General features: G+C 45.0%; 1 protein-coding gene across 2 annotated transcripts in view; it reads right to left on the minus strand.

Annotated features, from left to right (window-relative positions):
* The window catches only part of TBXAS1 (thromboxane A synthase 1), a 169411-nt gene that overhangs the window by 72567 nt on the left and 74103 nt on the right, over positions 1-22741 (minus strand). For both annotated transcript variants that reach the window (XM_018046871.1, XM_018046872.1), the window contains 2 exons: positions 22028-22124; positions 8860-8976 (listed from right to left, as the gene is read on the minus strand). In XM_018046871.1, the coding sequence (XP_017902360.1) occupies positions 8860-8976; positions 22028-22124 (214 nt within the window). The remainder of the gene's footprint in view (positions 1-8859; positions 8977-22027; positions 22125-22741) is intronic.

The following is a 22741-nucleotide window of genomic DNA, read 5'->3' on the forward strand; positions in this document are numbered from 1 at the left end:
AGTAAAAGCATCAAGGCTCAGTTGCAATGCTGCTCACCCCCAGCGCTCCTAAAGCAGCTTCTGGTGCTCAAGAGAAGACCTGAGCTGTGTCACAATCTGTAACAGTGTAGGAATTTCTGCACCTCCTATATGATAAACCCCTTAGGGGCAGGAGCTGATAAGTATTGGTTGAATTGTATGAATTCAGTGTTTCCTTCTGTGTGACTTTCTTAGACCTGTTTGTAATGCTGTTTTGGGAACAGATGTCAGAAGGGGGATTTCCTGAATAAATGAGGGTCAGCTAATAGGGAAGGGAGATGGTATTTAAACATATTGTTGGATAATGGAAAAAGTAATATGTTAAGAGTACTGTAAACTGGTGACTAACAAATGTAAAATTAACAGCAGTTAATGAAACTTATGGCCTCCTTCTGCCACCCAGATAATTAAAAACATCCATGACTTATCTTACACAAAATTTCCTGCTGATAAATATTAGCTCTAGCCATCTAGGTGAATAATCAAGTGTCATTTCTAACAAGTCAGTGGCTTCTGTCAAGAGTTGTGACCAATTAGGACTCACCCTGAGGAGGAGGTGGCTGCTGGTGTTGCCAAGCAACAGGCAAGCTGGGAGGCATATTTAGATGCTTTTTTAGATTTAACCAGCAGCACGTTGGAGTGCCATGATGATGCCGGCAAGGGAAAACCAAATTAGAACCCAGGATGGGGTGCCCGTGATGAGGAGTGTGTTTTCTTTCGAATGCAAATGGAAAAGGAACATGTTTAACCAGAATTTAAACAGTCCATCATTATACCGATTTTAATTAGGAGATTAGGTGTCAGCAGAATAAACTGTGTGGCAAGATAATGGTCTCTTGCTGCTAGAAAAATACCTAGACCTTCTGGAAAATGGGCAATTGGTCAGGCAGGGACCATGTATTTTTGGACTCTGAAGTATTTATTACCCCAGCCACACTTGGCTATAATGACTTTCATGTTTATTGTCTGGAAGGATTAAGAAATAAAAGCAAATATTAAAAATAGGCTTCTGGAGGCTGATGCAGCTCAGAGAAAGCTGCCTGCTCCAGCCCCACAGGAAGGCTGTGTTCTCTTCGAGAAGCTCTTGTGTGTTATTGTCTGAAGCATTTACTGTGAAAATTTACAGGCCAAACTAAACTGCGAAGATGACTGGAATTCTGCAAAGACGTTTGCTTTGAAATGATCGGAGCTACGCATTTACTCATAAGCTGGTGGTATCAACTTAAATTTTTTAAAATTGTAGTCATTCCCGAGTCATATGTCTTCTCCAAGGCAGGAAAGGCCTAGAGGGAATAATAACCGCATCTGTCTCCGCCTTCAAGATTCATACATTATTGACGGTGCCTTCCTGACAGGGCACATCTGGATGAAAGCGAACAATTAGGCGTCGGAGCTAGATTCACAGCCACTTCCCTGTAGGTCTGACTTTTCTTTACCGAGTCCTCCATGTGCAGACACATGATGGGCTCCTACTCTTGAGTGACACACCCAGCTTCAGGCTCTCCTGTATGGAGCTGCCACGTCTCTTTCTATCTGCTCCGTGGGTCACCATGGGCCTAGTTATCTGAGTGATGAGCAAATACCCATCTCCTTTATTAGGCTTTAAGGACAGATGAGATTCAAGCTGCCATACTGGGTTGGATCCATGGTCCAGCTAATTTGGAGCTTGGCTTTCGCTAGAGGTGCTTGGTCATAGAGTTCCTGGTAGAATCTACTTCCAAAGGCACAGTGCTCAACGCCTCATTTCTTTCCATAGTCAATTCTGATGTTAACGCCTGTTTTCACTTATTAGAAACTTATTTGAACCCAGAATAAACAAAATTAAACATATTTCTTTACTGCAGTTTTTCCCCTAAGTATTTAATATGCATAGTGAATCCCTATGCATAGAGGAATCTGGTTTGCAATATTTTGCTGAATTAGATGACCACGGGGCCTTCCCAGTCCTCAATGATTTCAAATCCTTCTCCTTGGTAGTAATTCATAGCTTGGAGTTCATCATCATATAAGTACCATTTAAATGCTTGTGTCCTAAATGTACTATTTTATTCTTGCTTACACTGAAGGTTATCTGTCGCTTTCATGCTGACTTACAAATCTTAGAAGAGTCTTAGAAACTTATCCCAAGTGATTTAATATTTTTCACATCAGAAGAATTTGGAGAAATATACAAATGCATAAATTTCATGGTGTTCTCCCTCTCTCAGATGAGTTATAAAATTTGAAAATAAAATTAGCACTAACCTGGGTCCCCAGTGAATCCTATTATTTATATATTTCCCTCAGAGAAGGATTAATTTATTCCCAGTTTTGTTCCTTGAAATTAAATCTATTTACTTTCTGACCCATAATAAATTTTTACACAATCCCAGGGTTACTTATTAATAGTCTTTGGGAAGAATCTAGCAAAGAGTCTGTAAAAATTCACATAAATCTGCTCATTGCCCCCTTTAAAAAAAACAATCTTTTAGGGTGAAAATCTGGCAGGCTAATCAGACAATATTTTCTCTAAAAAAAAAAAAAAAGTTGTTTTCGCAGTAACACTCAGCCATCTTTTAATATAAACCCCAATAACTTGTCTGTCACTGGACCGTGATTGCAATGGTCTCTTCTGAAACCAGGGGTGCGTCAATCAAATTTCACCCCTTCTCTCTCTATATATATTATCCCTGGTAGGATGTAAACCAAAAACCAATTTTATTTTAAATAAAACTAAGGATTCATGAAAGAATGCTGATTTTAAAGGAACTTTCAAGCCTTGTTGGCCATGGGAGCCTAATATCCAACAAATAAAGATGGTGCCATCCAAAGCTTTTTCAATATTAATGACACAGACGCAGGAAGAGAAGGACTTAGGCTGCCAGGGGCTGAAGGGAAAGGCCTCAGAATTCAAGGGAAAACAAATCTCTATTTCAAGAATAAACACTGAAGTGGGGCTTCCCTGGCAGTCCAGTAGTTAAGACTCCGCACTCCCGATGCGGGGGGCATGGGTTCAATCCCTGGTCAAGGAACTAAGCCCCTGTTTGTTGTACAGTGCAGCGAAATAATGATAATAATAGACTCGGGGGTTTGATAATAAAAGTTCAAAAGCAACTTACAAATCCAGAAAGGACTGGAGATTATATTGATATTTCAAAGCTATTTCTGGGAAAGCTGAGTCAGGTACCCTCGACTGAGTGGACTTATGGCTCCTGTGGGTTCCCGAGCTCCTCTCTTCCATCTCCTCCACGCCAGGCCCACGGTGAGCCTCCTTCCCCTCTCTGTGTCTCTGTGAGCTGCTTTCTCTATTTCTGCATGCGTAGGCCTGAGACCCTCTAAAGAGAGAGCCCAAAATTGGCTGCATCCTCTTACATAATTGTTCTTCGATGAAACTCTTTCCCTTTCGTTTCCTTTTTATCTTAGTTGTACATTCTTTGATTCCCCATCCATCCATCCATCCAGCAAATCATTATTGTGTGCCCATCTTGTGCTTCATGCTATACAATGAACAATAAAGGAGAAAAATAAATAAAATAAATGGAATGTTAGCTGGTGATAGCACCACAGAGAAAAATAAAACTGGGAAGGGAGTGGGGGGTTCTGGGGCCCAGCCCTTGCAAGCCTGGGGAGACTACAGGTTGAGAAGGTCAGACAAGGGACCAAGAGGAAGACTAGAACCACCAGTGCATTCCACTTTGGCTTTAACCAAGAATCCTGCCTGGGAACTTGTAAAGCATATAGATTCTCAGTCACGCTAGAAATCCTCATTCTGCAGGTCCTGGGGTATGCTGTGCTATGCTAAGATGCTCAGTCATGTCCCACTCTTTGCAACCCTATGGACTGTAGCCCCCCAGGCTCCTCTGTCCATGGGATTCTCCAAGCAAGAATACTGGAGAGGGTTGCTATTTCCTACTCCAGGGGATATTCCTGATTCAGGGATCAAACACAAGTCTCTTGCGTCTCCTGCATTGGCAGGTGGGTTCCTTACCACTAGCACCATCTGGGAAGCACATATGTTTTTATTTCTTCATTTATTTGACTGCACTGAGTCTTCATTGCCAGTGTAGGACGTCTTTAGTTGCAGCATATAAAATCTAGTTCCCTGACCAGGGATCAAACCTGGGAGCATGGAGTCTTAGCCACTGGACCCATGGAGAAGTCCTTGGAATTAACTGTTCTAAACAAGGATATTAGGTCATTTTCATACAGCTCCTGGTCACACAGGGCTTGAGAACCAGTCTAGAAAGCAAAAGCCAATGAGAAGCTCAAGTCCAGGGGAGCATCCAGAAACCCTGAGGGTCACGGAGGCTGGGAAGGGAGGCAGTCAGGACACTGATATCTGGCAGCCAGCTCTGCCTTTTTCTCTCCTTCACCTAACTTCCATAGGATAGAAAAGCATGCATCTGTCTACACCTTGGTGTACAGTAACACTCCTTACTCAGAGCTCCAAACTCTGCTCTTCATATGCAGAGAGAGCTGCTTTGGGAATTAGGAAAACTTTACTCCCTACAAAGCTCCCAGATCCAAGATGGTGCCTGCCACCTACTTCTGAAGCAAGGATTCAGTGGGGGAGAGAAAATCCAGGACATGGTTTATGGAGCGTGAAGCACGCAGACATTGGTTCAACATTTGAAAAATATTACCTTTGTCATGCGCTTATTAGTCCTCATGTTTCTTTCTGTTTAAGCAGCATTTAACACCTTTGGCGGCTGCTTCCTCCTCGAAAAACATTTTCCCATCCACACTCTCCTAGACTTCAATGTCAAACTGTTCTTCCCAAGTCATCTGTGTATTAATAGATCTCTCCTCTGCCCCTCACTTATTTATGCTTCTCCCTGCAACTCTCTTCTCATTCTCTGTACACTCCTGGGGTGAGCTCACCCATGTCTGGGTTTTCTGTCTTTTTAAAAAAAATTTCTTTTCTTTTTAAAAATTGAAATATAGTTGACATACAATATTATGTTAGCTTCAGGTGTACTACATGCTGATGTGACTTTCACATTCATTATGAAATGATGATTATCCTATGTCTAGTAACCATCTGTCCTCATATGAAGTTATTACAGTATTATTGATCATAGTCCTTACACTGTATATTTACATCCCCATGGCCCATCTTTCTTACCTTTCTCTCCTGAGCTCAAGATGTGCTGCCAACTTCTGCCTTAGATGTCCCCCAGAAACCTTAAAGTCAGCAGGTCTAAACTCTCCACAGGTGGGGACAAAGGTGACTCCCTCTGCCTGGGAACAGCATCCTTTTTATGGGAACCCAGAAACCTAAACTGAACTGTATTGAGTAAAAAGACGATTTCCAAAGGAGCTTTAAGTTTACTTGTAGAATATGTTAAACAATGAGATAGATCTGAAGCAAAACCTAGGGAATCTATGAAATTTCTTCCCCCTCTCTCTTTCCTCCACTCTCCTCACCCTCCCTCTTATTTCTTACCAGCCCCTTTCTCCTAGACATCTTAATGCTACGAACCTCTTAGAGGAACTCTGTTTTCTGCAGCTAATTCAGGCACTAAGAATTTTATTTCTGAACCAAAAGGAGAAAATTCATTGGATCCCAGGAGCACTAAATTTGTTTGGGCAACCTAGATAGTATATTCAAAAGCAGAGACATTACTTTCCGACTAAGGTCCGTCTAGTCAAGGCTATGGTTTTTCCTGTGGTCATGTATGGATGTGAGAGTTGGACTATGGAGAAGGCTGAGCGCTGAAGAATTGATGCTTTTGAACTGTCGTGTTGGAGAAGACTCTTGAGGGTCCCTTGGACTGCAAGGAGATCCAACCAGTCCATTCTAAAGGAGATCAGTCCTGGGATTTCTTTGGAAGGAATGATGCTAAAGCTGAACCTCCAGTACTTTGGCCACCTCATTCGAAGAGTTGAGTCATTGGAAAAGACTCTGATGCTAGGAGGGATTGGGGGCAGGAGGAGAAGGGGATGACTGAGGATGAGATGGCTGGATGGCATCACTGACTCGATGGACGTGAGCCTGAGTGAACTCCGGGAGATGGTGATGGACAGGGAGGCCTGGTGTGCTGCGATTCATGGAGTCACAGAGTCGGACACAACTGAGCGACTGAACTGAACTGAACTAATGACACTGTATCAGTTTCCAGAGTGTACCCTGTAAAATGTTAAAGAAATTGAGACCCTGATAAGGGTCTTATCTTTTCTTTTATATGGACCATTTTAAAAAATTCTTTATTGGATTTGTTACAATATTGCTTCTGTTTTACGTTTTGGTTTTTTTGGCCCCAAGGCATATGAGACCTTAGGTCTGCAACCAGGGATTGAACCCACACCCCCTGCATTGGAAGTCGAAGCCTTAACCACTGGACCACCAAAAAAGCCCCTCTTTTTTCTTTTGTTCCTTCAAAGAAACAGGGCACAAAACCATCAAAAACAAGCAAAATCTTTCTTTCTTACTTAAAAAAAAAATCAGATACCCTTCATCAATTTCTTTAAGGAATGATGAGATTCTTTCTGCATCTACAGTAATTGCTTACTGACGAATAAGGAAGTGTGACGAGGCAACCTGTTTGAGCTCCTGATGCAAGCCCATGGTTTACCTATCTCTGCTCCTCCCTCCCCTCCTTCTGGTTAGCTCAACATTTTAGTGACCAGGTGTAATAAAGGTGATCCAGATAATGCTTTACAGCTTTTTAAAGAAGCAGGCCCTTCTTTCAAACTAATTCTCACATGAATCCTCAGTCTATATAACACAGCTGACTGTGGAGCAGGGCTCTGGGCTCCACCTATAGAAAGACAGTCCCCTTCTCATATTTCCTTGTGGGGAACTTCTCTACCATCGGTGGTTCCCAATTCCCGCTTTACATCAGCATTGCCTGGGGAGCTGTAAAGTCCCCTCAAAACCAGGCTGCATTCCAAACCAAGCCAAACCAATTTCGTCTCCATGTGGGGCCCAGACAGCAACAGCTTGCAGAGTTCCCCAGGTGACACGACTGCATACCCACTCCGGCTCTACGCTCCCTCCCGTATCAGGCCCTGGCGCGGAAAGGAGGCACTGAGCATGCGCGGGCCTGCTCTTGAGGGATGGGGTCCACGCCCTTCTCCCGGGATAGGCTGCTGTTGCTTATAGAGAAGCATTAGCAAGCCCACACTCCCTGAAGGCAGAGTTTATTTCTCAAACAGCTTTACCAGAGAGAAAGGACGTTTCTCTCTGAAACAAGCAGGAACCCTTAGTGTTGTCTGGCACGTGGTAAGAACTGTGTGAGCTTTGAAGCAAAAGTGAAAGTGTTAGTTGCCAACACTTTGCGGTGTCCAACTCTTTGCGACCCTATGGACAATAGCCTGCCAGTCTCCTCTGCCCATGGACTTCTCCAGGCAAGATACTGGAGTGGGTTGCCATTATCTTTCTCCAGGGGATGTGAGCTTCCATTGGCATTCAGTTGCTCAGTCGTGTGACCCTGTGGCCTGCAGCATGCCAGGCTTCCCTGTCCTTCACCATCTCCTGGAGCTTGCTCAAACACATGTCCATTGAGTCGGTGATGCCATCCAATTATCTCATCCTCTGTCATCCCCTTTTCCTGCCTTCAGTCTTTCTCAGCATCAGAGTCTTCTCCAATAAATCAGCTCTTCATATCAGGTGGCCAAAGTATTGGAGCTTCAACGTCAGCATCAGTCTTTCCAATGAATATTCAGAGCTGATTCCTTTAGGATTGACTGGTTTGATCTCCTTGCAGTCCAAGGGATACTCAAGAGTCTTCTCCAACACCACAGTTTGAAAGCATCAATTCTTCACTGATCAGCCTTTTTTATGGTCCAACTCTCGCATCCATACAAGACTACTGGAAAAACCATAGCAGCCCCTTGGCCATTTCTCTTTGGAAGGGCTGAAGGCCTGAGCTGTTGCAGAATTCAGAACAGACATCAAAGTCAGACCAGCAGTTGAGGTGCCTTCAGTGAGGATCAAGTGAGAGAACTTGGCCAGGAAGCAGGACAAACAGTAGGTTTTATTTGTACAACTAGTAGGGAAGGGTGGATCCCTAGCTGGGGGAAGGAGGGAGCCTGGGTTTAATGCCATCTTGTAAGTGAGATTCTTCCCTCTGACTTGGCCATGAGGATTAGCCTGGGTGTGCCTGGCTGCCTGGAGGCCTGTCAAGGCCGTTCTCATACCCCTCCCTAATAATCCATGGCCATTTCTTCCCTATTTCAGACTTGACTCAAAGCTTCCCTTTGTTTCAGGATGTTCTTTAGTTCCTTACTATCTAGACTATGAAGACAGGAGAAGGGGATAACAGAGGATGAGATGGTTGGATGACATCATCGACTCAAAGGACATGAGTTTGAGCTAACTCTTGGAGATGGTGAAGGACAGGGAAGCCTGGCGAGCTGCAGTCCATCGGGTCGCAAAGAGTTACACATAACTGAGAGACTGAACAACAACATGTAAAGTGTGGCTCACGGTTCAGAAGCATCCGCATCACCAGGGAGCTTGTAAGAGATTCAGAATCTCAGGGCCCACCCCAGACCTACAGAATCAGAATCTGCATTTTAACAAGATCTCCAGGTGATCTGTTATACAGGAAAGTCTGGGGAGAGCCCCTCCAGTTTTCTCCTGGATGCCCTCAGAGTGCCCTGGCCAGAGCTTGGGACTCAGCAGGAGAGCCCTGTGTGCGTGCTGACTCGCTACAGGTTCATGGCAACTGGGGCTGTGATAGGTTGGAGAAAGGGAGGACTCTCCAGGACAGTTTCATGTGCTTTCTGGATAACAGGATTGAAGGGCACAGCGGGCAGGACATTGGACAAGTGATGCAAAGCGAACCCCCTTCCCTCACAATCGTAGAGAGGAAACCTGCTCCTTACAGAAAATACTCTGCATTTCTTGTGTCTTACCTCACTCAGTTTTTCAGGACTGAAAGCCATAGTCAGGACACTTCTGACCTCTTCCCATCTTTTGTCACGTAAGAACAGGACACTGTCAGCCACTGGTTTGGGCTCCAAACCCATTGCCTTTTGGAAAGAGACAAGCAGAGAGTTAGGACTCCAGGATGCCCAAGCCAGCTCGGTAGTCACAGAGTCCACAATAAACACTCTGGTTAAAGTCACCCATGACCAACATTTAGATTTCTCTTGCAAGGGTATGAGGAATATAAAGTCTCATGGACAGTGATCTCAAGATCCATGGCTGAGGCCCCCTGGGAGCAGACGGGGAGGCTCCTCTGACCCAGTTCTACCTCGTTACTCTGTGGTCATCACCACAGACGACTCAGTGGCTTCTGTGTGTTGCGTAGCCCCTTGCTGAGTGAACATTCCCTGGAGACCCAGCAGCAGGCTTCTTGGAGGTGGGCTGGTCTTTCCTGGGATTGAGTGTCTGAACTATGTGGCAAGGGATTTTGTGTGGCTAGATTGGTTAGGTTGGGCCAGATGTCTGGGTCCTTGGAATGTGGGTGGGAAAGGGGAAGGGAAGGAAGAGAGTCCTTAAGAAGCACGTGTCAACAGAGCTGCTCCCAAGAGAAGGCCTGTCACCATGTATGTGTGTCCTTTCACTCATTCACTCATTCATTTTTCTCATTCAGCAAATGTTTGTTGAATGTCTATGTGAGAAGTTGCCTCTACAGTGCTAAAGAAAGAAGACATTGCCCTGACTCTCACTGAGTTGGTAGTCTAGTGGGGAAGAAGATGGCTCCTAAACCGACAAGTAGCTATCGTTATAGTTCAAGGGAAAGTATGTGTTATGAAGGGAGTGATGTGCTTAGTTGCTCAGTCATGTCCAACTCTTTGTGACCCCATGGACTGTAGCCCACCAGGCTCCTCTGTCCATGGGGTTTCTCCAGGCAAGAATACTGAAGTGGGTTGCCTTGCCCTCCTCCAGGGGATCTTCGAAACCCAGCTCTCCCATATTGCTGGTGGATTCTTTACCATCTGTTCACCAGGGAAGCCCAAGAATACTGGAGTGGGTAGCCTATCCCTTCTCCAGGGATCTTCCTGACCCAGGAATTGAACCAGGGTCTCCTGCATTGCAGGCGGATTCTTTACCAACTGAGCTACCAGGGAAGCCCCTTATGAAGGGAGTGGAGTGGGAGCAGCAAGGTGAGAAAATGATAGGAGATTAAATGGCCAGGAAGGCTTCCCTGAGGAGAAGATAGTCCTGCTGAATCTGGAAGCATGCAAAGAATGAGGTCTTCTCATCCCTTCTTCTTTTAAAAAAAAATTTAATGTATTTGGCTGCTGCAGTCTTAGTTGCAGAGCACGGATTCTCTAGTTGTAGTGTGCTGGCTTAGTTGCTCCATAGCGCGTGGGATCTTAGTTCCCCAATCACGGGTTGAACCCACATCCCTTGCGTTGCATAGTGGATTCTTAACCACTGGACCACCAGGGAAATCCCTTCTCATCATCCCTTCTTCCCAGGCCATTTTCTTCCTTCCTAAAACCAGACACTCTGACCAAGTGGTCAAAACTGGGGGGCCTCCATGGCTGTTCAGAGCACCCCTAGCCCTAGGGCTGCAGGGTGAGGGGAAGTAGAGGGACTGGAGGACCAAGCTTTCTTCAGAACCACACATGTGATCTATGGTTTTGCTATTTCTTTTCACTATTTTAATTATAGTTGAAACATGAAGCCAGCCACCACAACTCAAAAGCCTTGTAAGAACTCCTGTTTAGAAGAAAATTATAATTTTCTGATAAAATATGAACACTCAAAATAAGCTATAAAACATAACTGCAAAGTATCTGGAGGGACTTAATTATACGTTATTAAATAGAACCAAGTTGCTGGGATATTTTTCTGCAGAGGAATACCTCTCTATATTTAGAATAAAATTCTTTAGGAGTACCGTGGTCACTATACTGAATTGTGGTTTTATGGAATTTTTAGAACATAACCCATTTGTTTAGGTTCCAGAGTCAAAGGAGAAAATCATACATTATGTTTATTTATATGTTGGCAAATGCTAGTCCTGTGCTACGTACATGTAATAAAGCATTTCACTTCAAGGAAAGTTGGGTGGTGGTTTATGGGGTTCTGATGAAATAGAATAAATTGGAGATGAGCCAAAGTTGATTGGATTTCGTGTCTGTCCTTCAGACCTAAGGATTGTCTCCATGAAAATTTTTACCTTGCACTTAGAGGAGAAATCCAGTACCCGCGCAATATGTCAGCATTGGTCTCCCTTATCGGCCTGCCACAACAATACTGTCCCCTGGGCCTACAGTTTCTATTAGAATTCTTCCTTCATTGATGGAGGATTTCAGGGGCCGTGGTTAGAGTAATGGTTTCATTTCTAGATATGATGCTGGAAGAGGGAAACAGCCAGTTGGTCATTCCAGAAGAGTGGTCGGACGGTGAGGGGACAAGCTGACAGATCTAGGAATGAATAGCTGGAAAGCTTGGGAGATCAGGTCATGGTCCTTAATCTGTGCTCAAAAGCTGTTTCTTGAATGTATATTACATGGAAGAAGAACTTGGCTTGGTTTTTGACCCTGGGTGGTAGAATTGGGGTCAATAGTGGGAGCTGTGGGGAAAATTCCAGCTCATCTAAAGAACTTCCCAATGAAGTCAGAAGGTTCCAGGATAAAAATAACCTGCCTTGAGTGGTGAGCCCCTGTCACTGGAGACTGTATCCTACTTCTTGGAAATTCTGCACGGGAGGTTTGAGTGGCCTGGGTGGAGGGGGGAGTATAAATGACTTTTAAGAACTCTCTCAACCCTGAGGACTTAACCTCCAGATGACCACACCAGGTATACATAGCTTAAAGGTATACATGTGTCCATTCTCCCCCAAACTCCCCTCCCACCCAGGCTGCCACATGACCTTGAGCAGAGTTCCTGGTGCTATACAGTAGGTCCCTGTTGGTTATCCATTTAAAATATGGGCTTCCCTGCTGGCTCAGACAGTAAAGAGTCTGCCTGCAATGCAGGAGACTTGGGTTCAATCCCTGAGTCAGGAAGATCCCCTGGAGGAGGAAATGGCAACCCACTCTAGTATTCTTGCCTGGAAAATCCCATGGATGGAGGAGCCTGACAGGCTACAGTCCATGGGGTCACATGGGGTTGAGGGGGTTCTGATGGTGGAGGGAGTCTAAATGACTTTTAAGAACTTTCTCAACCTCAAGGACTTAACCTCCTGATGACCACACCAGATATAGTTTAAACATATACATGTATTCGTTCTCTCCCAAACTCCCCTCCCATCCAGGCTGCCACATGACATTGAGCAGAGTTCCAGGTGCTATCCAGTAGGTCCTTTTTGGTTATCCATCTAAAATACAGCAGTGTGTACACAACCTTCCCAAACTCCCTAACTATCCCTTCCTCCCATTCTTTCTCCCTGGGAACCATAAGTTCCTTCTCTAAACCACTACAGCTATTTTAAAATTAGTTTGTTTCAAAGTGAAAGTTGCTCAGTTGCGTCTGACTCTGCAACCCCATGGACTATAGTCCACCTGGCTCCTCTGTCCATGGGATTCTCCAGACAAGAATACTTGAGTGGGTAGCCATTCACTTCTCCAGGGGATCTTCCCCACCCGGGGACAGAACCTGGCTTTCCTTCACTGCAGGCAGATTCTTTACTGTCTGAGCCACCAGGGAAGTCAGTTTGTTTGTTTACACACACACACACACACACACACGATACATGTATTTTTTAGTTGTGGCAAAATACACATAATGTAACATTTACCATTTTAACCATTTTTAAGTGGACAATTCAGTGGTGTTAAGGACATTCACATTGTTGTGCAACCATTGCCCTATCCATCCCCAGAACTTCATCCTGCATAACTGAAACTCCACACCCGTGTCACAATAACTCCCCATCCATCCCCCTCCCCCAGCCCAGTCTACACATAATCACTGATTAGATGTACTGAGCGAGGCCTTTGAAAGGCACAGGGGGCTTGCCCTGCAGGAATGAGACTGATAAAACTGATGGGGCTGGACTGTGAGTGCTGAGGCAGGAAAGGAAGACCCAGCTGAGGAAGGGAGGTCCAAGGGAACCAGGCTCCACTCAGACTCTGGTCAGGGGCTTCCAGACTGCAGGCCATAACCGGTCATGAATGAATGTTGTGGATGGCAACCAGCACTGAAAAGAAGAAAAGAGAGGGAAACAAGGAATGGGGCAGAGTAGAAAATATTAGAGGGACATTTCGTGAAGCAAGGGGAAGGGTTTTGTTGTCGAAATTTTGTTCAAGATGGGGATGTATTTATGGGTGTGTCTGTGAGAATGTTGGAGGGAGTATGTGAGTGTGTGTATGTGAGAGAGAAAGCATTCGGTGTTGCATCCTGATGTGAAATACATTTTGTACTGGAGGTCACAGTCAGAAACGTTTGAAAACCCTACTCTAACCCCAAACCTGAGAGACATCCTCACCCTCAGCTGAAGTCGTGTTGGTCACCATGCTACCAAGCTGAGCACATTTATTGGGCACCTACTATTAATATGTGCCAGTGCCGTGGTGGCTCTGAAACTATTGAGTCAAAGAATGGAACCCTTGTCCTCAAAGAGCTCACAGCTGATTTGGAAATAGAGATGGGGTTTATAACCAATACTGTGGATCTCACAAGAGTCAAAGTGCTGTTCACATTATTTCATTAGTTTGGGGATAATTCTCCAATAGCTAGGTGTCGGGAGCCACGTTAGGCATTACTGACAAAATGGAGGCATGGCCCCAGCCCCCTCTCCTCATTCCACAGGCACGGACCCGGGATGAAGGAGTTAGCTCTTGTGATTCTGACTTGTTTCTTCCTTTCTTTGGTTGAGCTGGCTGGAAAGAATGTTAAGGTGCTTATTGTTCTTGAGAGAAGGGTGAGAAAGCACAAAGCCTTCTGCAGTTGTGCCCAGAAAATAATCTATAAAGTAACCATTGACATTTGTTCAAGGATTTTTACAAACAATGTACCAGGATGAGCACGTAGGCCGCAGCTTGAGGCCATGGGAAGGATTGTTATCTGAGACCTGTTTGTGAGGGATATGTTTATGGCAAAGGAAGTTTGCTGAGTTTACGGTTTAGGAATAATTAAGAATAGCTAGAAGCCCTTTTTGGAGAAGGCAATGGCACCCCACTCCTGTACTCTTGCCTGGAAAATCCCATGGGCAGAGGAGCCTGGTAGACTGCAGTCCATGGGGTCGCTAAGAGTCAGACATGACTGAGTGTCTTCACTTTCACTTTTCACTTTCATGCATTGGAGAAGGAAATGGCAACCCACTCCAGTGTTCTTGCCTGGAGAATCCCAGGGACGGGGGAGCCTGTTGAGCTGCCGTCTATGGGGTCGCACAGAGTCAAACACATCTAAAGCAACTTAGCAGCAGCAGCAGAAGAAGAAGCCTTTTTAGGAGATAGTGAGCTTAGGATACTAGGGGCAAGCAGGATTTAGAAAGATAAGAAATAAACTGAGGAATGTGGTAGGCAGCCCAGACATAAGCATGAGTTACAATGCAATCACAAGTAAACACAAGTCGGAGAGAATCGCTGAAGCAGGAACTCTGTTTCAAGGGCAACAATGAGACAATAATCTGGGTGAGGGGGAACTGAAAATGTCAAACCTCTGACCTAATGCTTTTGAAAAAGTATAGATGCTTGAAATAAACATGTAGTCCCGTACCTTGAGTCAGAGGCTACATCATTTCCCGCCAACACTGCTCATCCCTTCAGGCTGATCCCCTGGCTGCTGGAGCTGGACTCCAGCAGTTAGGAAACTGTCCTGACAAGCAGCGTGGTTCAGCAGTGGCCTCATGGCTCCCTTGCTAAATTTCCCTCGGACAGTTGAAAGTGTTTGTCTTTTCAATTAAGACCTTTAAAAAAAAAATGTCTGTGGCTGCTCTGGGTCTCCACTGGGCATGTGGGCTTTCTCTAGCTGTGGAGATGGGCTCCAGAGCACATGGGCTCAGTAGTTGCGGTGCACGAGCTTCGTTGCCCCTCGGCATGTGGAATCCTAGTTCCCTGACCAGGGATCAAACCTGGGTTTCCTGCATTGGAAGGCAGATTCTTAATCACTGGACCACAAAGGAAGTTCCTCAATTAAGAACACTTTAAAATAGAGTCTAACTCAGACCAGCTAAGCATAAACTTCAAACACTGAAGAATCAAACAATCCTGAGGAGCAGATTATTCAAGCCGATTCCTCTGCATTCTGTGCTCACATGAAGTGAAGAAGCACACATTGGGTGATTTATCACAGGCTAAACCAGTGTTTCTCCTCTGGCCCAGTGGAGCTACGTAAGAACTGCCAGCCTCTTCCCAGAGTGCTGCAAATGCATGCAATGCACATTTGATGTAAATGGGCATGTGTGTTACCATGAAAAAGGCACATATAAAGCCATAGCCAAAAATAGTTTCCTTGTGTCTTGGAACATGGCAGAGAGTTGACACAAGGCCTGTATCAGCTCTGTGATATCCTGGCAGGGCAGTCCACAGTTCTCACATGACCACACGGAGCTGCAGGCAGCGGGTAAACAGAGCGAGGTGATTTAAAGACTCAAGAGATGCTGTCCTACTTCAGTAGTCAGGCTGACAGTGTTGTTGATTTGCTTGGTGTTAAGTATGTCAGGACTTCCCTGGTGGCTTAGATGGTAAAGCATCTGTCTACAATGTGGGAGACCCAGGTTTGAGCCCTGGGTTGGGAAGATCCCCTGGAGAAGGAAATGGCAATCCACTCCAGGACTATTGCCTGGAAAATCCCATGGACAGAGGAGCCTGGTAGGCTACAGCCCATGGGGTCGCAAAGAGTCGGACATGACTGAGCGACTCCACTTCACGTAAGTCTGTCAAGGAGGCTGCAGAAATATTGCTATCAGAAAGGATGCCATGATCGCAGAAAGGCCAAGTCCGTGGTTACAGTCTTCCTCACACAACCTTGCACAGATAAGGATGCAGAGGGTTACTGCCTATCTCTCTCCTACCCCCAGGGGTGTGAAACACCATGCCCTGCCCCTTAGTCTATTACAGTCAATGAAAACCCTAGGATTCTGTCACCAGGGGAACGCACAATCCTAGGCCTGAGAACATACGCTATTTTCAACGTATGACTACTGCTATCTGGCTGTATACAAAGACTGAGCAACTGAGCCAACTGAGCAGGGCTTTTATTTTGGTGTTTTGAAATATTTAAAGTGTTGCATCTCCACAAGACAATTTTTGTCCCTTCACTCTTTGCCAGTGGAAGATGGTCATGAACATCACACTGTCTTCCCTCTCTTGGCTTCAGACTGTGACCAGCCCCAAAGCATGGCCTGCAAGTAAGGGATGTGGCATGTTCTTGGCTCAAGGGGACCCAGTACATTTTATTTAAGGTTCAGGGGACAGGTGGGGCTAACCCCAACTTGGGCTCCATCTGCCAACTCAGCACCAGCCAATGAAAGGTGAGAGGGTGGGGAGTCTTCTAATTTGAACAAAGGCCAGAACTGAGTTATGGCAGTCCTGCCTGAGAAAGTTCAGGAACACAACCACTGAGAGACCAGAATTACATCTATGGCTTATTTCCTGATCTCTTCCCAGAATTCTAGCTATTAATCTCCTAGTTTACACATTTTAAAATTTTTTGGTTGCTCTGGGTCTTCGGTGCACAGGCTTAGTTGCTCCACAGCATGTGTGATCTCAGTTCCCTGACCAGGGACTGAACCCATGTCCCCTGCATTGGAAGGTCGGTTCTTAACCACTGGACCACCAGGGAAGTCCCTACACATTTGTTTTTACTTCTGCCACCACAAAAGTCAGAGAAGGAAGATATGACTCTAAGATTTTATTTATTTCTCTTTAAAAAATTTCAAGATGGCTTCCCACTGAACCAAAGGTTTAGTAAGACAAAAATATAGCATTATTTTCAACAAGATTTTGAAGTTTAGAAAAGCTCTGTAAGGCACTGATAGAACAGCTGAGGGTTCAGTCAATACCACTTAGCACACTGTTCCTACATTACTGAGGCTTCACAGAACACCCGGGGCCCTGGAAGATGTTTGAGATCATCAAGTGCGATTCCCCAGCTTTGGCTTTTTTAGAAATGGGAAAAGCTCGAGAGAGGAGAGACCTGCAGGTTGCAGGCATCCCACCGTGGCCACTCCCATGGGGCCTTCCCGTGGGTGGGGCAGCCCGGGAGGAGACGCGCTTGGCTCAGGCTGCAGGGTTTCGTGTGCACAGTACAGTGTTTCAATAAAACAATAAGACCTGGGACTTCCTGGTGGTCTGGTGGTTAAGAATCCACCTTCCAATGCTGGGGACTCAGGTTCGATCCCTGGTGAGGGGCAAAGATGCCACATGCCAAGGGGCAACTAAGCCCATGTACCACAAACACTGAGCCTGTGCCCGAAATGAAAGATCCCTCATGACAAAACTAAGACCCAACACAGTCAAATAAATATCAAAACAAGCCAAAAACCCAATGAGAGGAGGTAGACTGGCGGGAGGCTGGTGAGGGAGGGGACATATGTGCACCTATGGCTGATTCGTTGATGTTTGGCAGAAACCAATACAATCGGTTGGTTGTAAAGCAATTATCCTTCAATTAAAAATAAATAAATTCAATTATATATTAAAAACCCAATGAGATCTGCCTCAAAACAGACAGGAGCCAGGCAAATTAGGTCACACACCTGTGCTTCTAGTTCTATGCAGTCTGTTTAGGCTTTAAGCAAGAATGGTCCCCAGAGCTATGGATCCATCATGTGAGTTGACCCTTCTCGAGAAATGCAAAGCTGAAAAAAGTAGTCAGTGTTTGACTCAGTGATGAGAGCTTCCCTGTTATGGACCAAAACCATCCTCACAAGTTAAATCTTCCTGTATCCACTTGAAAACTGGAATGTTTTCTCTGACTCAATGTTTTATTTAAAAGAAAGGGGCCCAGAAACTCTAGGTGAGTGAAGATTCCAAAGCTGTCGGTGAAGAGGTGCTGGCTGCAGGTGGAGGTGGCACGTTTTGGCTAGCTGGCCAAGGCTCTTTTGTCCTCAGTGAGTGGCAGCAGGCTGGTCCCTGGGGGCCCAGCTCAGGTGGCCTGACTCACCTGGAGCACTGGGTGGAGTTTGCCTTGCTCTTGAGCTCTACAACCAGCCATACGCTCCTGCTCCTGGGATGGGGCCTGGCTACAGATGCAGTGGGTTATAAGGTCCGCAGTGACGCATTTGCCTCAGAACTTTAGCACTCTCTGCTGGTGCCAAGGGCTTTGTGGCTTCACACGAACTCGTTCTAAGATTCCAGTGTCCGTGCAGTGAGATGGCGAAGGTAGCCTTGAAGAGGCTGCCCCTGGGGAGTCAGGCCCAGGGGTTTTATGTGCGTGCTATGTACTAAGTCGCTCAGTTGTGTCCGACTCTTTGTGAACCTATGGACTGTAGTCCAACAGGCTCCTCTGTCCATGGGATTTCCCAGGCAAATATACTGGAGTGGGTTGCCATGCCCTCCTCCAGGGAATCTTCACAACCCAGGGATCGAACCCATGTCTCTTTTGTCTCCTGCATGGCAGGCGGGTTCTTTACCACTCGTGCTATCTGGGAAACAGGTTTTATGGTCCTGGATGAAACCACTCACCAACTCCATCACATAGTTTTAGATGTGAGTTAACAGTGTAGCTGGACCTGTGCCTGGATGGTTGACCCTGAGTTGCCTGCAAGGACCTGAGGGTTGGCACCCCCACCCCACACACGTGTGACAACCACCACCTTCCAGTTCACTCCAAACACATAACAAAACCTGGCAATGGGCACATCTGCTGCCTGACCCACTTGCCAGGCTCATTTCAGACCAGAACTCAAGAGCTCCTGGTGGCAGCTTCAGTGGTTAAGCTCCCCCAGTCTGGATCTGCATCCAGCTAGACCAACCTCATGTGGGCCAAAGACCCCCCACCCCTTCTTCTTATCACCCTTCCCATGGCTTCCCAACCCTGAGCCTTCATGACAAGCCAGAAATGAAGTGGTCTACTACTGGTAAGACCATTTCTGCTGAGTCACATGGACCCAGCTCCAGTTTCTGCAGATAAGAAAAAAAAAGAAAGAGCTGCCTCATGGCTTCACCATACCTGATAGCTATGAGGAGCTAAGTAAAAATATCTGCATAAAAATAACTAAGACCGGAAGTGCTGGGAAAACTGAGGTTCTGTATATGTTAAAGAGAATGATTGGGGTTTAACGAGAAAGTGTGTTTGCACCCATCCGGAAGCAACTGGAGGAAGTGCTGAGAGGGTAAGAGAAGCCCAAGGGGTCCATTTGGAAGACAGGCAGGAGAGAGCAGTCACATTCCACTGAGTGCCTTGAAAACGTGAATTGGAAAATGCGAAATAGTAGCTGCCACCCTAGGTCCAACCCATAGAGTTTGTTCAGCCCCGTGTTCTTAAACTGGAAAAGAAAACGTATCATTGAACAGTTTTTTAATTCAAATATATGCTCAGTACTGACTTATGTCAGGGAGTTCCCATTGGTGGCACCCCACCTCCAGCCAAATGTGCCCTATTTAGTCCCTCATGGGATGCCTACAGCCAACATCCGAATTCAAAGGTGAACGCATCCCCGCCACACTCCACCAGGCTGTCGTGCGTACACATAAGTCAAGCCTGGATTGTGAGCAGAGACAGGTTCTCACAGTTGGAAAATGAAACCATGCGTTATTTAAGTTCCTTTTCACTTAATGCATCAAACTAATATGTGGAGGTCTTTTCTGTATCACGAGGGACCATTTGGTAGAGGCTTGCATGGAGTAAGCATTTAGTGTTTACTGAATGAATGTGTAATAAAGCTGAATCTCTGAACACTCAAGTAAACATGGCTTATTCCAGGGGAGGCGGCATGGTGTCAGGAAGAAGAAATCACATCTCGCTAATCTCCTTGACTTCTTTGAGCGGATACATAAGCATATAATAGGGAACCGCAGAGCCCAATTTAGTTTGACTTTCAAAACCTGTGAGAAAATCCCACTCTAAAGATGGTCTTCTAAAAATTGAGTCACTAAGGATTGTTTTTATCATGAATATGGGGTTGGCTTAAAGACCATAAACTAAACTGAAGATAAGTAGATATATTCCCAGATGGAAAACTATAAACATTGGGGTTTCCTAGAGATCTAATCCTTGATGGATCTTCTTACATGTTTGTGAATGACTTATAAGAGGAAGAGTGTATATTGAATCTCCAAGTACTACCTCAGTCATCTGGGGAGAATGTTAAGTTGATGGAGAGTCAGTTCAGTTTGAACAAGGGTATATTGGATTCTGAGGAGTCATTATGTGGTTGGGCCCTGGGGTATAAAATGGAAGGATAAGCTTAAAGTTAATTGAGTTAGGGTGAAAGTCATGCATTCATTTACAGTAAATAGTCGAAGGCACAATGGGAGTGACTGTGAAAATGATGGGAGTGACATAGTCCAGGAGTGCCCAGCCTCTGAGATCTAATGCCTGATGATCCGAGGTGGAGCTGATGTAATAATGATAGAAATAAAGCGCACAATAAATCTGACGTGCTTCAATCATTCTGAAACTATTCCCCACACCAAGCCTGTTGAAAAAATTGTCCTCCATGAAACCAGTCCCCAGTGCCAAAAAGGGTGGGTACCACTGATGCAGATACCAATGCTGTTAGAGTTAAAAGAGGGGGAAATAGTAAATGAGAGTTGAAGTAGGGAAGGTTCTATGGGGGAGAAAGAATCTGAGGAGAGCCTGGAAGAATACCAAGGGTTTGGACAGGTATGGGAAAGGTGGGGGACTCTCTTGTTAATAGCAATTGGACATGATGCTTTGGGACAGGAAGGTGAATGTGTTTGGGGCAAGAAACCAGTTACTCCGTGAAACCTTGACAATCCAGAAACATCGCCTAGGCAGCTGTTACAATGATGGCAGTAGACACAGCCCTGGACTTGAGTTGGGAGATGGCACATGGATTCTATTGGTCTCCCTCCTATAACCTGAGTCTTATTTCTTTGTCAGTAAAATACAGATGATAACTGTACCAGTCTCATAAGTTTCTGTGCAATTTAATGCGAAGAAACACTCTGGACAGCTCAACCAGTACAGAACGCAGGCAGGCACTGCCAATTTCTTTAAGAAGACAGTCTCAGCCACCTCACCTCTAATAAGCCTTTCCCTTTTCCATTCTGGGTGGAGCAGTGCTTTCCATGCTCACCATTCTGTATTATACTGGTTTCCTTCCTCTCTGCCTCTGTCATTAGACTATGAGCTCCTCGAGGACAATACTGAGTTTTCTGTCTCTTTCTAATCGGTACCTAGACAGTGCCTGGTATATATCACAAGTGTGCAAAGGTTGGTCAAATAACCAACAAAAGAGTGAACACATTGCTTACTATTCCTATAAGAATGGAAGATGAGTTTAATTTGACAACAACAACAACAACAAAAAACAACTGGCACATAGAGATTCTCTGAATTCTCACAAGCAACTGTTTATTCATTCACTTTAGACTATTTTCCAAAAATCAGCATGAAGGCTGTTAACCATCTCTATTAGGATTCTTATCTCCTCATTTTTGAAAATATGGGCAGCCCTGACCTGTGCCATTTTCTGTCATCTCTTCCATTCTTTGGGCTTTCTCATTTAAGACCAAGAGTAAGATATGTACTTTGCAAAAAAAAAAAGATGGAATATATACCTCCTTTAGTGGGTTAGAGACTTGTTACTTGGGGATGAATTTCCCTCGTCATGTTACTTGTCTTCCTTTTCCAGTCTTAAGACGTTGATACTCTCCGGGAAAGATGTAAGCACGGGAGTCTTGAAATGTTACTTTCCCTCTGATATTTATTAACCTTCCTTGGTCTTCCTCAGACGCTTGACCTATGCTCTCTGGATTCCTCTAGCTTTGAACACAGCTTTAAAAACCCTCCCGATTTCAGCATTTTTATCAGCTACCACTTCTCTTGAGCTTTTGCTTTCTTGAAGCATTTTTTAAATGTAAACGCTATTCTTTTGTAACAGTCCATCCCTTTTGAAAACTCGAATTCACTGGGGAGCTCTGTTTTGAGTTGAACTGATCTAAACCCTGTAAGAGGCCCAGTCACGTCCCTGTTAGATGTGATGTGTGGTCTTTGCATCTTAGAAGGATTCCCCCTCCATCCATATGCAGAAAGAAAATTACATACCATTCTGTTGGTAAAGTTACTGAACTTCTCAACCAACACCTGCTCAATCATGTCTGGCTCAGAGATAACAATAAACATCCGACGACCAAGATAGTACCTGGGAGGAATAAGAGAATTAGTTTAAAATGTTTAACTTAAAATTACTTTAAAATGATAAAAGTCGTATTTATCTGCTCTCTTCTTTTCATAAAGAGTTCACAGTGGCTTAGAATCAGGGATAAAGGATAAATAGGGAGTAAAGGTGTGGAGAAGATGAGGAAATTCATGTGCTAAGCGTGAGGAACAGCAGAGCTCTGATGACCTAACACCAAACTTCATTCCACAAACATTTATGGAATCCCACCTGGTACCAGTCCCTGGAGACTCTGGGATGAATAAGAGACAGTCTTTAGCCCCAGGAAACTCACCCCCTTGATAGGAAAGACAGATTTGTATGTTTAAACACAATAATAAAGAATTTATAGGATCTAGTAGGAAGACCAAGAAGGAAAATGGTACAGGTCAGTGTTGTCCCTATTTTCCAAAATTGGGGAGACAAGCATTCTAGCAAGAGAAGATCAGCGACTTGTATATACTGATACTTGGGCAAAAGCCTGAAGTGTATTAACAAACCTTTATGAGAATTCAGGGACGATTAAACCTGCTGGGGAAAGACTGAACGCCTGAGTGCTAACCTACATGTGAAGGCGCTTAAGAGATACTATGACCCTAATG

Source organism: Capra hircus, chromosome 4 (assembly GCF_001704415.2).
Source record: "Capra hircus breed San Clemente chromosome 4, ASM170441v1, whole genome shotgun sequence".
NCBI lineage: Eukaryota > Metazoa > Chordata > Mammalia > Artiodactyla > Bovidae > Capra > Capra hircus.